The sequence below is a fragment of the Nerophis ophidion genome, linkage group LG13, assembly GCF_033978795.1.
Source record: "Nerophis ophidion isolate RoL-2023_Sa linkage group LG13, RoL_Noph_v1.0, whole genome shotgun sequence".
Classification (NCBI taxonomy): domain Eukaryota; kingdom Metazoa; phylum Chordata; class Actinopteri; order Syngnathiformes; family Syngnathidae; genus Nerophis; species Nerophis ophidion.
This window is the reverse complement of record NC_084623.1, coordinates 12,407,928-12,421,712: the sequence shown is the minus strand read 5'-3', so window position 1 is coordinate 12,421,712 and position 13,785 is coordinate 12,407,928. Positions and strand designations below refer to the sequence as shown.

Below are 13,785 nucleotides of genomic sequence, written 5' to 3'. Positions count from 1 at the left end.
TGTGTCTATACAAAAAATATGTGTATTTATGTTTATATATGCATGCATATATGTATATTCTTTGTATATACAGTACATATATTTACTGTATATACAGTATGTATATTTACAGTATATATGTTTGTCTACTACCGGTATATATGTGTATATACATTATTATACATATATATATATATATATATATATATATATATTATAATATATATACACACATTTTTTTCAAAAATAAATAATTCATTAGTTTGTTGTATTTAAATATTTGTATATGTATTTATATGTATGTCTACCATATATGTGTATATATGTATGTATTATATTATATATAATATATATAAAATAATAACAATTATATAATATATATATATATATATATATATAAAATATATTATATATTATTATTATTATATTCTTTCTACATATATCATGCATTCATCCAAACAACAGATTGAAAAACAAAGCAATAACATTTTAAATGATATTCTTCTTATATTTATATTTATATGGAATTAAATACAAATATACGACGCAAATGTTTAAAAGCAACAGAAAGTGTATTGAAGGCGAATAAAGGGGAGGAGTTAGTCTTTCATGAGGCTGTCAGGAGTTGACATGGACGCACTAAAAAAAACACAACATTTATTATAACAACTTACTGCTTTTATTTCAAAACAGTCAGCCGTCATTTTGAACGAAAATGTTCGTCTTCTTGTTTTTGTCGGCGTTGTTGTTTTTCGGCAGCCCGACGCCGGCGGAGCTCGCGGTGACCGCGGGAAGCCCAACCGGGTCTTCTGATGTCGACGACGGGAAGTTTTCTCCGAGAATCACCGAGAAGAAGGAGGAAGCGTCTCATCCTCCATCAGGTTAGAAACTCACACACGCTCCATTTATTTACTCACTCACGGTATTTTTAGAAAGATGCTTCCAGCCGAGTGATCCAACGTCGACTTAATATCCTGATATTTAATCATTTTCTACATCCATCCATTTTCTACTGAACGCCATTATTATTATAATGATCATTATTAATGACGTAATGTAATGCCAGCTTTTTTCTGTCTTCAAATGTTTCTTCATCTGTGCATGTTGGCTGTATCTTAATCACCATTTTGTCTCAGCATTTTGGAATATCTCAAAATAAAATAGTTTTCACCGGAAAAATACTCACTTGGGTTGGGCGATAGTACAAATGGTGGCGTCGATTTGATAACGCACTGCAGGTTAATTTTTGGTCAGTATTGCCATTGCAAACACTGATACTAGAATGGGGGTCTCAGACACGTGGCCCGCGGGCCAATTGTGGCCCGCAAGCATATTTGCCAACCCTCCCGGATTTTCCGGGAGACTCCCGAAAGTCAGCGCCTCTGCCGAAAACCTCCCGGGACAAATTTTCTCCCGAAATTCAGGAGGCCACGCTCCCTCCAGCTCCATGCAGACCTGAGTGAGGACAGCCTATTTTCACGTCTGCTTTCCCACAATAAAAACAGCGTTTCTGCCAATGACGTTATACCTGTAAAATGATCGAGGGCGAGTTCTTGTTTTTTTATGTGGGTTTATTGTTAGGCAGTTTCATTAACATCTTCCCAGCGCGGTAACAACACACAACAACAGCAGTCGAGTTTTCGTCTACCGGAGAGCAGTTTGTCTGCCGTAAACGGTAATGTTATGACACTCTTGAACAGGACAATAATGCCATCTACTGCACATGCATAATGTTGGAAAAATAGTGACAGAGAATAGAACAAGGATGAACAATTCAACCCTTAACTCAACAATGAGTAGATGAGTGTTATGTGTGTATATGTGTAAATAAATGAACATTGAAATTCAAGTATTTCTTATATATATATATATATATATATATATATATATATATGTGTGTGTGTGAAATATTTGACTTGGTGAATTGTAGCTGTAAATATACTCCTCCCCTCTTAACCACACCCCCCACCTCCCGAAATCGGAGGTCTCAATGTTGCCAAGTATGCGGCCGCAAGACGTTATTTTTCGGCCCCCACCTTCATCCATCCATCCATTTTCTACCGCTTGTCCCTTCCGGGGTCGCGGGGGTCTCTCGAGCCTATCTCTGCTGCATTCGGGCAGAAGGCGGTGTACACCCTGGACAAGCCGCCATCTCATCGCAGGGCCAACACAGATGGACAGGCAACATTCACACTCACATTCCCGCACTAGGGCCAATTTAGTGTTGCCAATCACTTTGGAGGTGGGAGGAAACTGGAGTACCCGGAGGGAACCCACGCAGTCACGGGGAGAACATGCAAACTCCGCACAGAAAGATCCCGAGCCCGGGATTGAACTCAGGACCTTCGTACTGTGAGGCAGACGCACTAACCCCTCCTCCACCATGCTGCCCCTCCCCACCTTAATATAGAAGTTTAATGTTATGTGGCCCGCAAGTTTTGTATGAATGGCGTTTAACAGCTTTGTGTTATTTGGCTCCAAAATGGCTCTTTCAACGTTCTGGGTTGCCTACCCCTGCGTTAGTGGGAAAGCGGCAAATGAGTGAAAGCGACAGAGACATTTCCATGGAGACGAGGGTTTTCTTACGTGCCTGCCTGCAATCACACCGCGACACCTGTCTGTCAGTAATAACAGTCCCCGATAACCTGGACCAACTCAAACAGGTTATGTGTTTTTATATTGTTTAATTTGCATTGCCTCCCACGATGAGCACTACATATAATTCTATTTGACGCCGGATAACACTCCGGGAGCCGTCACTTTTTTGCGCTCGCTATCCCTGTACTTTCCCGGCTATTTTCCGCCGACCGCCGTGTTGCTATAGGGAGGAAAAGCTGAACAACACTGTGACAGTCTCTTGCTGTCGTCGCTCGGGTTGTGTGGACCACCCAGTAAGGACATTGCTTTAGCACAGGTTTGACTCTTTATTTTTCAATAAAGTTTTTCTCTGCAGCTCGGATCGCTCTTTCAGCTCCTCCTCCGCTGCTCGTTATGGTCTGCTTTTCAGCTGCCGTGTCGTCGTCTCTCGTGTGCTATTCTTTGTCGCTCTTTGCTCGCTCTTGCTTCTTCCTGCACTGTATCTGCTGCGGACACTCCACCTCCTTTTCTGATCTTTTCTCCTTCTCCGCTTTTATACTTTGCGAGGAGATACGTAGAATCATTACCGGTGTGTGAGCCACGCACGTGATCTCGATTGCAGCGGCGCCACGCCACGCCTCTCGGTTCTGACCGCATCCTCCGCCTCCTTGCCACCATCTTGAGCAGGGCTACAGCGTGTCCTGCCCCGCCGTTGGCCCGTCGGCTCCGCCTCTCCACAAACACGCATTGGGGAAACAACATTATTCTCCGTGCATCGGCTAAATACAAATATATTCCACAACCCCAAACATGTCTTTTTTAAAGTTTGCAGTGAAGAGAAAGATTAGTGATGAGTAAAGACAATATTTCTTTGTTGAGCACAGGATCACCCCGACGTGTCTTATTTGCACAGAGAAAGTTGCGGTGCACAAGGGATACAATTTGAAACATCTTCATACAACTAGACATGCTGAGGAGTATGCAACATTTTTTTTTTTGAACAAATCTTTTCTTGCGGCCCGGCCTCACCCAGACTCTGCGTCCAGCGGCCCCCAGGTAAATTGAGTTTGAGACCCCTGTACTAGAACTATCATGTCAGTGTTGGCGCTCCGTGCCTCCACTTCGACCGTGTCTTTAACCTGTCAGTCATGTTGGCATAACAGCGGCAAATATAAACTAAACAAAACAAAAAACTTTAATCGATAAAAAACAACAACAAGCAAACCAGAGTTTTTACCCGCAAAAGGCAGGGTCGGGAAAAAATAATTAAAAAATCCACGTCACGGGGACTTGCGGACTTCCGGAAATTTGCATCCTTTCGGATTTTAACGCGTAAAAAGACACACAAAGTGCGTTATCGCCAACATTGCATGTTATTTTGTCTTTAATTAAGGATTATAATCACGGTTTTAGGCAAGGAATGAAATGTTCCTTCTACTGCAGTGATTATTGATCATATAGAGCAGGGGGGCCCATTACGTAGATCGCGAGCTACCAGTCGACCGCGGGGGGTGTGTCAGTCGATCTCCAGCCAGGCTTTAAAAAAGTAAACCTAAAAATTAGTGATCATCAATCTTCACCAAGGCGTCACTTAAATGACATTCACGGTACCGGAGGGTCTTGTGAGATGACGCTGGCTGCTGCAAGATCATTATTATGAAAATATGACCGAGAGGAAGGCGAGAAACACTTTTTATTTCAACAGATTCTCGCGCCGTACCTTCCGTCAAAACTCTAAAGGCCGACTGCACATTTCCACATCACTTGTGCACGCCAGCTTTCCGAGACTCTTATTTTGTTAGCGCAGGCAGCATGAAGCAGGGCTTTTATTGTGAAGATAGGAAATGTGCAGTCGGCCTTTAGAGTTTTGACGGAAGGTACGGCGCGAAAGTCTGTTGGAATAAAAAGTGTTTCTCGCCTTCCTCTCTGTCATTTATTCATAATAATGAACTGGCAGCAGCCAGCGTCATCTCACAAGAGCCTCGGGTGCCGTGAATGTCAATCAAGCAAGCTACGGAATTTGCCGCCAATGTTTTTCTTGTAAAGTGTATGGAAGCTGGATGAATTAGATGCCAAAAACCAACCACTTTCATGTGGTATTGTACAGAAAGGACAACTTTTTTTCTCCTCCATTTGAAAATGTGGGCGTTATCATCATTACTGTCTGATTCCAGTCAATGCAAGTCATCAGAATCAGGTAATACACCAACTTATATTCTTGTCTTTGTGAAAGAAAGACATCTATATGTGTTACACATGCTTGTATTATCATTAAACACATTTAACTTGTTTACAAAAATGTCTCTTTCATAAATAAATAAATATAAATGATATATATAAATGAGGTAGATCCCCTCGAGTTGGTCAATTGAAAAGTAGCTCGCCTGCAGAAAAAGTGTGGGCACCCCTGATATAGGGCATCCATCCATCCATTTTCTACCGCTTGTCCCTTTCGGGGTCGCTGAAGCCTATCTCAGCTGCGTTTCGGGCGGAAGGCACATTACACCCTGGACAAGTTGCTACCTCATCACAGGGCCCATGTAGGGCAGTAATGAACATATCAAACAAACATAAGAAGTCTGGAGCTAAAGTCATAGTACAGAAGTGTTTTAAGCGCAAAACATATGACTAAAGTAATGACGTTGTATTGTCATTTGCACTTTAATTTTGCTGGAGGTTTATTTAAGGAACATATGTTTTATTCTTTATTATTAATTTAGTTTATTTTAGTGTTGCAAAATCCTTTGTACGTTTGTGTTTTCATCAGTTTCTATGAGTCCTTTCTTTTGCAGTATATTTGATATTATTTGTGAAGTGAATTATATCTATATAGCACTTTTCTCTAGTGACTCAAAGCGCTTTCCCATGATCTAAGTTACATTGAAACCAGTATGGGTGAAGCGTCTTGCCTTTACCCATTCAACATATCTTTGCCTTCACGTTACCTACCTTCTCTGTATCGTGGTGTCAAACTGGTGCCTCATTCTTTCACCCAGTCAACATATCTTTACCTTCCCTGCATCCTGGGGTCACACTGGTGCTTCTTTCTGTCACCCATACACGGTGGTGCTTCCTGCCATCAACCAGACAACATATCTTTACCTGCACATTACCTACCTTCTCTGTATCCTGGTGTCAAACTGGTGCCTCCTTCTTTCACCCAGTCAACATATCTTTACCCGCACAGTACCTACCTTCTCTGCATTGTGTGGTCATGCTGGTGCTTCCTGCTTTTAAGCGGCCATCTTGAGACGGCAGCAGCGCAGCAGCATCAGCGTAGCAGCTTTTTGAAGGCTCGTAAAATCAAAACCTGAGCAGTTATTAAAACTCTTCTCAACTTTTAATCAGAAGGGTTCAATCACTCTCCTGTGCTAGTTTTAAGCTGACACAACAAATGCGCTCAGAGGAGATAGTGTTTGAAAAAAGGTGACAGGTTTTTACAAAACTTTTGTTTTGAAGGGGTGATTGCCAACTTCCTGTTGTTTTTTGCTGAAGGATGTAAACAAATGAAATGTAGGTCTAAGTGAGACCTACATAGAGGTTTTTGTTTCATGTCCCTACGACATTCCTACCGGAAGTCACAAACAGTTTTGTCTGTGTTTTCATCCAAGGAGCAGTTTTGTCTGTGTTTTATTTCTAGGGGGCGCTAGAGCGCAATTTTGAGTTTTGGGGCTTGGTTTTTTATTAGACCGCTAATTTCGCCAGTCCTGATGTGTGTGTCCAGTTTGGTGAGTTTTGAAGGATTTTAAGGGGGTCAAATTACAGCTCAAAGAGGCAAAAATAGCATTTTTTAAGGAAACTTTTGTTTTGAAGGAGTTTTTGCCAACTTCCTGTTGAGGTTTGCTGAAGGAGGTCAGTGTATTAAATGTAGGTCTAAGTCAGACCTACATAGATGTTTGTGTTTCATATCTTTACGACATTCCTAACGGAAGTTACACGCAGTTTTGTCTGTTTTTTTCTAGAGGGCGCTAGAGCGAAATTTTGAATTATTTTTATTTTTATTATTTTTTTCATTATTAGATAGCAATTTTCGCCAGTCCTGATGTGTGTGTTAAATTTGGTGAGTTTTGAGGCATGTTAAGGGGGTCAAATTACAGCTCAATGAAGCGGCGGTATAATAATAATAATAAAACCTTAGAAATACAATAGGGCCCTCTGTCCCAAAGGGACATTCGGTCCCTAATAATAATAATAATAGTAAATAATAATGGATTAGATTTTATATCGCGCCTTTCTATTATTAGATACTCAAAGCGCTCACAGAGAAGTGGGATCCCATCATTCATTCATAGCTGTTGTGTAGATGCTAGCTTCTAGTATAATCCTGCCATATTTACCTTTTGTCAATTAGTTCACTAACATGCAATGGCTTTCCAGGTTTGAACAAGTAAACATGCTACTTTTAGATGCAAGGCGATATCACCCGATACTTGTTTTGTTGCTAATATCCGATCGGGACACCCCGAGTTTTAAGTAATAACACAATCAATTCAGCTCTTTTGCTGTGGTATTTTAAGTGGCTATTTTGTCTCTGCAGCTCCACACAAATACAGAGTGTACTGTACTCGCTCCTCTTGATACTCTGCAGAGTGGTGACTAATTCATGGTGTGGTGGGAGTGCAGTCTTCATCACATGAGGCGCCTACCCCACACACAACATTGTCCACTACCACTGGGAAGTGGACCAACTAGGGTGTCTTTGTGCGATACAATCCCCTCCATTTGCATCCTACTCAGTCCTCCTCCGGGTCTCAGCCCTTTTATACGTGTTCTCACAAGAATTTAACTTGTAACTGCTTCATGCAACTGCATAAACTCAGGGTGCATACAGAAATACTTTAAAACACACATTTTAGAATAATATAGTATAGTAATAACAAGTATAATGCAAATAGTTTTCAGTTTTCAAGAACAGACAATATAGAGTTGCAGAGGTATACAGGACAGGAAGGCTAATGAGTCGCCACCTGGCAGCGCCTCGTAAAGAGGTAGGAAGCAAAGGTAAACATGGGGGGGTGGAGGAGGAAATCACCAAACTAAGCTAAAAACATCAGACAAGAATAAACACATATGAGCAATTTGCATCACACAACGTGCAACAAGGAGGAAGGGGGTGGAGGGGGCATCCGACTTGAAGCATAGTCCATCACACCGCGGGGGGGAAGTGGCGAACACATGGGTTTGGGGGTGGGTTGTATGTGTGCATATTTGTGTAGTAGTAGTGGTAGTCCATGGGTGTGTGTTTTGTCCAAAAGCCTCGAGGTCTGCGCTGAAGAATGGCTGATGAATGATGCCCATAAGTGGCCTCAACAGTCAGCGAGTAGAACCAGGACCAGGTCAAAAGTGACTTGTTTGATTTACTGTATATATATATATATATATATATATATATATATATATATATATATATATATATATATATATATATATATATATATATACATATATATATATATGTATATATATATATATATATATATATATATATATATATATATATATATATGTGTGTATAAATCTATATATACTAGGGCTGGGCAACGATTAAAAATTTTAATCAAAGTTAACCGCACAATTTCTCCGATTAATCGCGATTAACTGCATTGTATACGCAAAGCCCAATAATGAATTCAAAAGTAGTGTGTAGTGCACCTTTATTGGAATATTCTCCCACATGAACAAAAACACCAAAACATTAGTTGTGCAAACACAATTTAAATCAGTCCTTGTTAAACAGTAGCAGTTAAATAGCATATTTTATGAAAATCAACAAAAAAAATGTAAATACAAACATTTAAGCTTATTGCCACTGCCAGGGTATTTAAGTTATCTTGTTTATTATGGAAAATAAATGTAATCTACATACAAATCTACCGGAAGTTACAAACAGTTTTGTCTGTGTTTTCATCCAAGGAGCAGTTTTGTCTGTGTTTTATGTCTAGGGGGCGCTAGAGCGCAATTTTGAGTTTTGGGGATTGGTTTTTTATTAGACCGCAAATTTATTAGACCGCAAACATTTAAGCTTATTGCCACTGCCAGGGTATTTAAGTTATCCTGTTTATTATGGAAAATAAATGTAATCTACATACAAATCTACCGGAAGTTACAAACAGTTTTGTCTGTGTTTTCATCCAAGGAGCAGTTTTGTCTGTGTTTTATTTCTAGGGGGCGCTAGAGCGCAATTTTGAGTTTTGGGGATTGGTTTTTTATTAGACCGCAAATTTCGCCAGTCCTGATGTGAGTGTCCAAATCTCTGAGCCACAATCATAACATCTGAACAGGCAATTTCTGAGGTAACAGCAGAAAACATTTTTTTATCAGGGATCTTATGTTTAAAAACCCTATATTATAGGTATTGGGCTGTTTTAGGGAATTTTTGATCAAATTATCCGTAGTAGCAATATTAATAATGTTGTGTTTATTCCGCGTAGTGCACTTAAAATAATTATGACCATATGTAGGAATTGATATGATGGGAATTTTCCGATTGTTTGCTTGGTGCTTTGATAAACTGAATGCATCATATACATGGTACTATATTGTGATGTTATGAGCCAGGGGAAAAAAAACTACCCTGCCCAGCATGCAACAGGAGTGACGAGCATGCGCAGTAGCCCGGTATAGGTTGTGTCGCCATGACGGCATCTTGTATGTTGTGATATGCACGCTCTGAAAGTAAACGTTAAGAACTCAGCCAACACTCCTCGTCTGCATTATTCATAAATAGACAGACAACACATATACTCCGCTGCTTCACAGGCCTCTGGATGTAGCCGGTAAAGTATGCCCATGCTAGCTAGCCGGTCTAGCAAGCACGCGTCATTCAGTCCAAAACGGCCCGATCTATCCACATTCAGAATTGTCTGGCGGTCGTAAGTGATCCCGGAGTGACCACGCTGTAAGCCAGCCATGAAATTTGCAGAATTGTCCGGTATTTTTGCCAAATGTTCCATCTTTACCAAGAGCTCCTCGATGCCGACGCCCGTCCGGACGTCGCCGTCTTATTAAGAAAAGGCGTTAACAAAATAAAAGCATGTAAACAACATACGCAAATGCGCGTTAAAATAATTGTCGGCGTTAATAGATTGATGAATTAACTCGTAATTAACGCATTAATTTGCCTACCCCTAATATATATATATATATACATGTATATATACAAGTACTGCGATACTAATGAATCATATTCGGTAGTGTACCGTCTCTAAAAAGTACTGGTCCCCCATGTCCTCAAATAAGTGCCTCTCATGAAGCTAAAAGTCATGGACCTAAATTCCCCACTTTGTCGATGAAATAGCAATAGAAATGTTAGACTTTTGAAGTGAAATGAGATTTCCCTGCTGGCCAAATGCCTAACTAAACTCATGATGTCTTGTAGGCCAAATTGAAGGTGCCAATCGCAGTTTGGACACCCTTGATTTAATTGGTGCTAACATGTAACGTGCCTTTTAAAAAGAAAAGCACACTTTTGGATAAGAAATGTTGTATAAAAACAGTACAACAACAGTAGTTCTATAAAGCAGAGAAATCAGTTGTTTATCGCTGTTAATTGGTTCCGCACATGACCGTGATAATTTCTACAAAGTTGGAATGATTGATTAGACATGAAATATTTTCATTTCAACAGTAGAGCATCACAAACTTGTTTACGACCTTCTAAATACAGCTCGCAACTTCAAACATAACAATTAGCCCGACAGACAGCTAATATCTCAAAACACTGGTCAGTTTACGTACCACTTCAGGCAAAAAGCAAATACGAACGACAACGCTTCGCAGGTTATGATCTCATATCAGAGCAAGAAAATTTTGATTGACATATTTTCCAGAATCCTGCAAAATAAGCTTAGTCTTTAACATTACTTTGTCAGAGTGACTTGCTTCCAACACGGTCGTTATAGCAATAAACTTCATGGTGGCCTTTGCAAAGTCCTGTAGCTTGTCAACATTATAGTCCTCTCAGCGCTGAGGAAGGAATCACTTGACTCTAAGGGTGTTAGTCTTGTGACTACATAGGAGGATTCTCCAGCAAGCATCTGACATTGATCAGCAGTTCTTTTCATCGTTTATACATTGTATATCCGCACCTACACTTGAGACTGATTTGTTTTGCAATTCCATCTTTCTGTGGAATGTATGACCTAATTCCAATACAGCACACACGTACTAACACAAACATGTTTCTATCAGTAGGAGTGGCTGAGGGTTGCGGGGGGTTTCTGGAGATAAGTCTCTGCAGGACCATCTGTTAGTGCTGCCTGGTGGTCTCATGCAACCAACCAATCAGCATGATTATGGTCCATTTTTTCCTCTTTTCTTGCATTATGCGTACATCTTTACTGGTTTAAAAAAAACACTGGACATACCTCGGAACTTTGAAGATAAAACGGCTTAAATTGTTAGGTAACAGTATTATTTCCCAGTTTTTCTCTTTTTTTGGGGGGCCAGAATCATTTAGAGTTTTCTCGGGCTTGGAAACTTTTTTCCTTTGAAGTTAGGACAATTGAACAACTTACTGTTTAAGATAAGATAGACTTTGTTCATCCCACAGTAGGGAATTTGTGTGGTTGAAGTGCAGATACAAAAAGTCCCCCCAAAAATAAGGTAAAAACAAGAGGGAGACATCAGAGCTCCTGCAACCAGCAGTTACTACAGCAGAAAGGGACTACACACACAAAGAAGACCTACATTTAAAAACATAGCAAACAACATGGGATCTTTTAGTTATTCACATCAAAGGACAATTGTCAGGTTCAAACACTGATGAAATCTATTAAACAAGACAAGAAGCAAGGAATTAAACAGAGACATAATTTAATTTGGCTCAATTCAGGAGAAACGTGTCAACCTGTAACCTCTTACAGCATAGGTGTCAAACTCTGGCCCGCGGGCCAAATTTGGCCCACCGTGTAATTTCACTTGGCCCTTCAGGCAATATCAAATTAACATTAGAGCTGGCCCGCCGCTTTAACACCGCATTTACCGCTATTACTCATACTTGCCAACCCTCCTGATTTTACCCGGAGACTCTCGAAGTTCAGTGCCCCTCCCGATTTTCATCCGAGACAACACTATTTGGGGTGGGCTTTAAAGGCACTGCCTTTGGCGTTCTCTACAACCTGTCTCCACGTCCGCCTTTCCTCCATACAAACAGCGTGCCGGCCCAGTCACATAATATATGCGGCTTATACACACACACACAAGTGAATGCAAGGCATACTTGGTCAACAGCCATACAGGTCACACTGAGGGTGGCCGTATAAACAACTTTAACCCTGTTACAAATATGCGCCACACTGTGAACCCACACCAAACAAGAATGACACATTTCGGGAGAACATCGGCAGCGTAACACAACATAAACACAACAGAACAAATACCCAGAACGCCTTGCAGCACTAATTCTTCCGGGACGCTACAATATACATCCCCCGCTATTACCAAACCCCGTACACCTCAACCCCACCGCCGAAAAGAGGCATTTAATTTTTATTTAAATTTTATTTGATATGCCATTGATATTTTTAAATTATTATTATTATTATTTGAAACTCGATTTTGCATGTCACTATAAACTTATATAAGCCTTCCTTGTTCAATATTCAATGCAAAACTTGTTTGGGTCCCTATTAAAAGGTTAATTTGTTCAACCTCGGCCCGCGGCTTTGTTCGGTTTTAAATTTTGGCCCACTCTGTATTTGAGTTTGACACCCTTGTCTTACAGTGTCAACCACGCTCTGGCGAAAGATTGTACGCCTCCCCCTTTATTTGGACTTTCTCTGACCACATGACAACAGCTGCTTCTAAAGGACGATGTCGTAAACAGACATCGCCTTTGATCACAACAGTTCACACAAAAGGTCGTAAAAGAGTTCAAAAAGAGGTTCGTAAAACAGTTCAAAAAAGGAAGTTCAAAAAGAGCTCGTCTGGAACTTAGGCACATCCTGCTTTCTCTCCGCTTTGTAGTCCTAGGGTTAAAACAATATATTTCTGTTGATTATAGCACATGAATGAAACAAGAACACCTTCATGTTGCCTCCCCCTTACCCAGTGGAGTTTTACAAGCCTTACTCTTGGTAGGTTTCAAAGACAGCTTTTGGTCTTGAGCTGGGAACTCATTTCAACACAAAGTTTTTGTGATAATTTAGATCAGGGGTCACCAATGTGGTGCCCCAGATGAGTAGCCAGCTGGCCTGTTCTAAAAATAGCTCAAATAGCAGCACTTACCAGTGAGCTGCCTCTATTTTTTAAATTTTATCTATTTACTAGCAAGTTGGTCTCGCTTTGCTCGACATTTTTAATTCTAAGAGAGACAAAACTCAAATAGAATTTGAAAATCCAAGAAAATATTTTAAAGACTTGGTCTTCACTTGTTTAAATAAATTCATTTATTTTTTTACTTTGCTTCTCAAAACTTTCAGAAAGACAATTTTAGAGAAAAAATACAACCTTAAAAATGATTTTAGGATTTTCAAACACATATACCTTTTTACCTTTTAAATTCCTTCCTCTTCTTTCCTGACAATGTAAATCAATGTTGTAGTATTTTGTTTTTTATTGTAAAGAATGATAAATACATTTTAATTTAATTCTTCATTTTAGCTTCTGTTTTTTCGACAAAGAATATTTGTGAAATATTTCTTCAAACTTATTATGATTAAAATAAAATAAAAATATTCTAGAAAATCTAGGGCTTCACGGTGGCAGAGGGGTTAGTGCGTCTGCCTCACAATACGAAGGTCCTGCAGTCTTGGGTTCAAATCCAGGCTCGGGATCTTTCTGTGTGGAGTTTGCATGTTCTCCCCGTGAATGCGTGGGTTCCCTCCGGGTACTCCGGCTTCCTCCCACTTCCAAAAACATGCACCTGGGGATAGGTTGATTGGCAACACTAAATTGGCCCTAGTGTGTGAATGTGAGTGTGAATGTTGTCTGTCTATCTGTGTTGGCCCTGTGATGAGGTGGCGACTTGTCCAGGGTGTACCCCGCCTTCCGCCCGATTGTAGCTGAGATAGGCGCCAGCGCCCCCCGCGACCCCAAAAGGGAATAAGCGGTAGAAAATGGATGGATGGATGGATAGAAAATCTAGAAAATCTTTATAATAAAATTTAAATCTTATTTCAAAGTCTTTTGAATTTCTTTTTAAAATTTTTGTTCTGGAAAATCTGGAACAAATAATGATTTGTCTTTGTTAGAAATATAGCTTGGTCCAATTTGTTATATATTCCAACA

At 40.1% G+C, this 13,785-nt stretch overlaps 1 protein-coding gene across 2 annotated transcripts in view; it reads left to right on the top strand.

The window, feature by feature from the left end:
• The first annotated feature begins 583 nt into the window (after positions 1-583).
• Positions 584-13,785, top strand: part of LOC133564241 (protein FAM171B-like) — a 46,661-nt gene continuing 33,459 nt past the window's right edge. For both annotated transcript variants that reach the window (XM_061918415.1, XM_061918414.1), the window contains exon 1: positions 584-860. In XM_061918415.1, the coding sequence (XP_061774399.1) occupies positions 695-860 (166 nt within the window). In that variant the 5' untranslated portion in view covers positions 584-694. The remainder of the gene's footprint in view (positions 861-13,785) is intronic.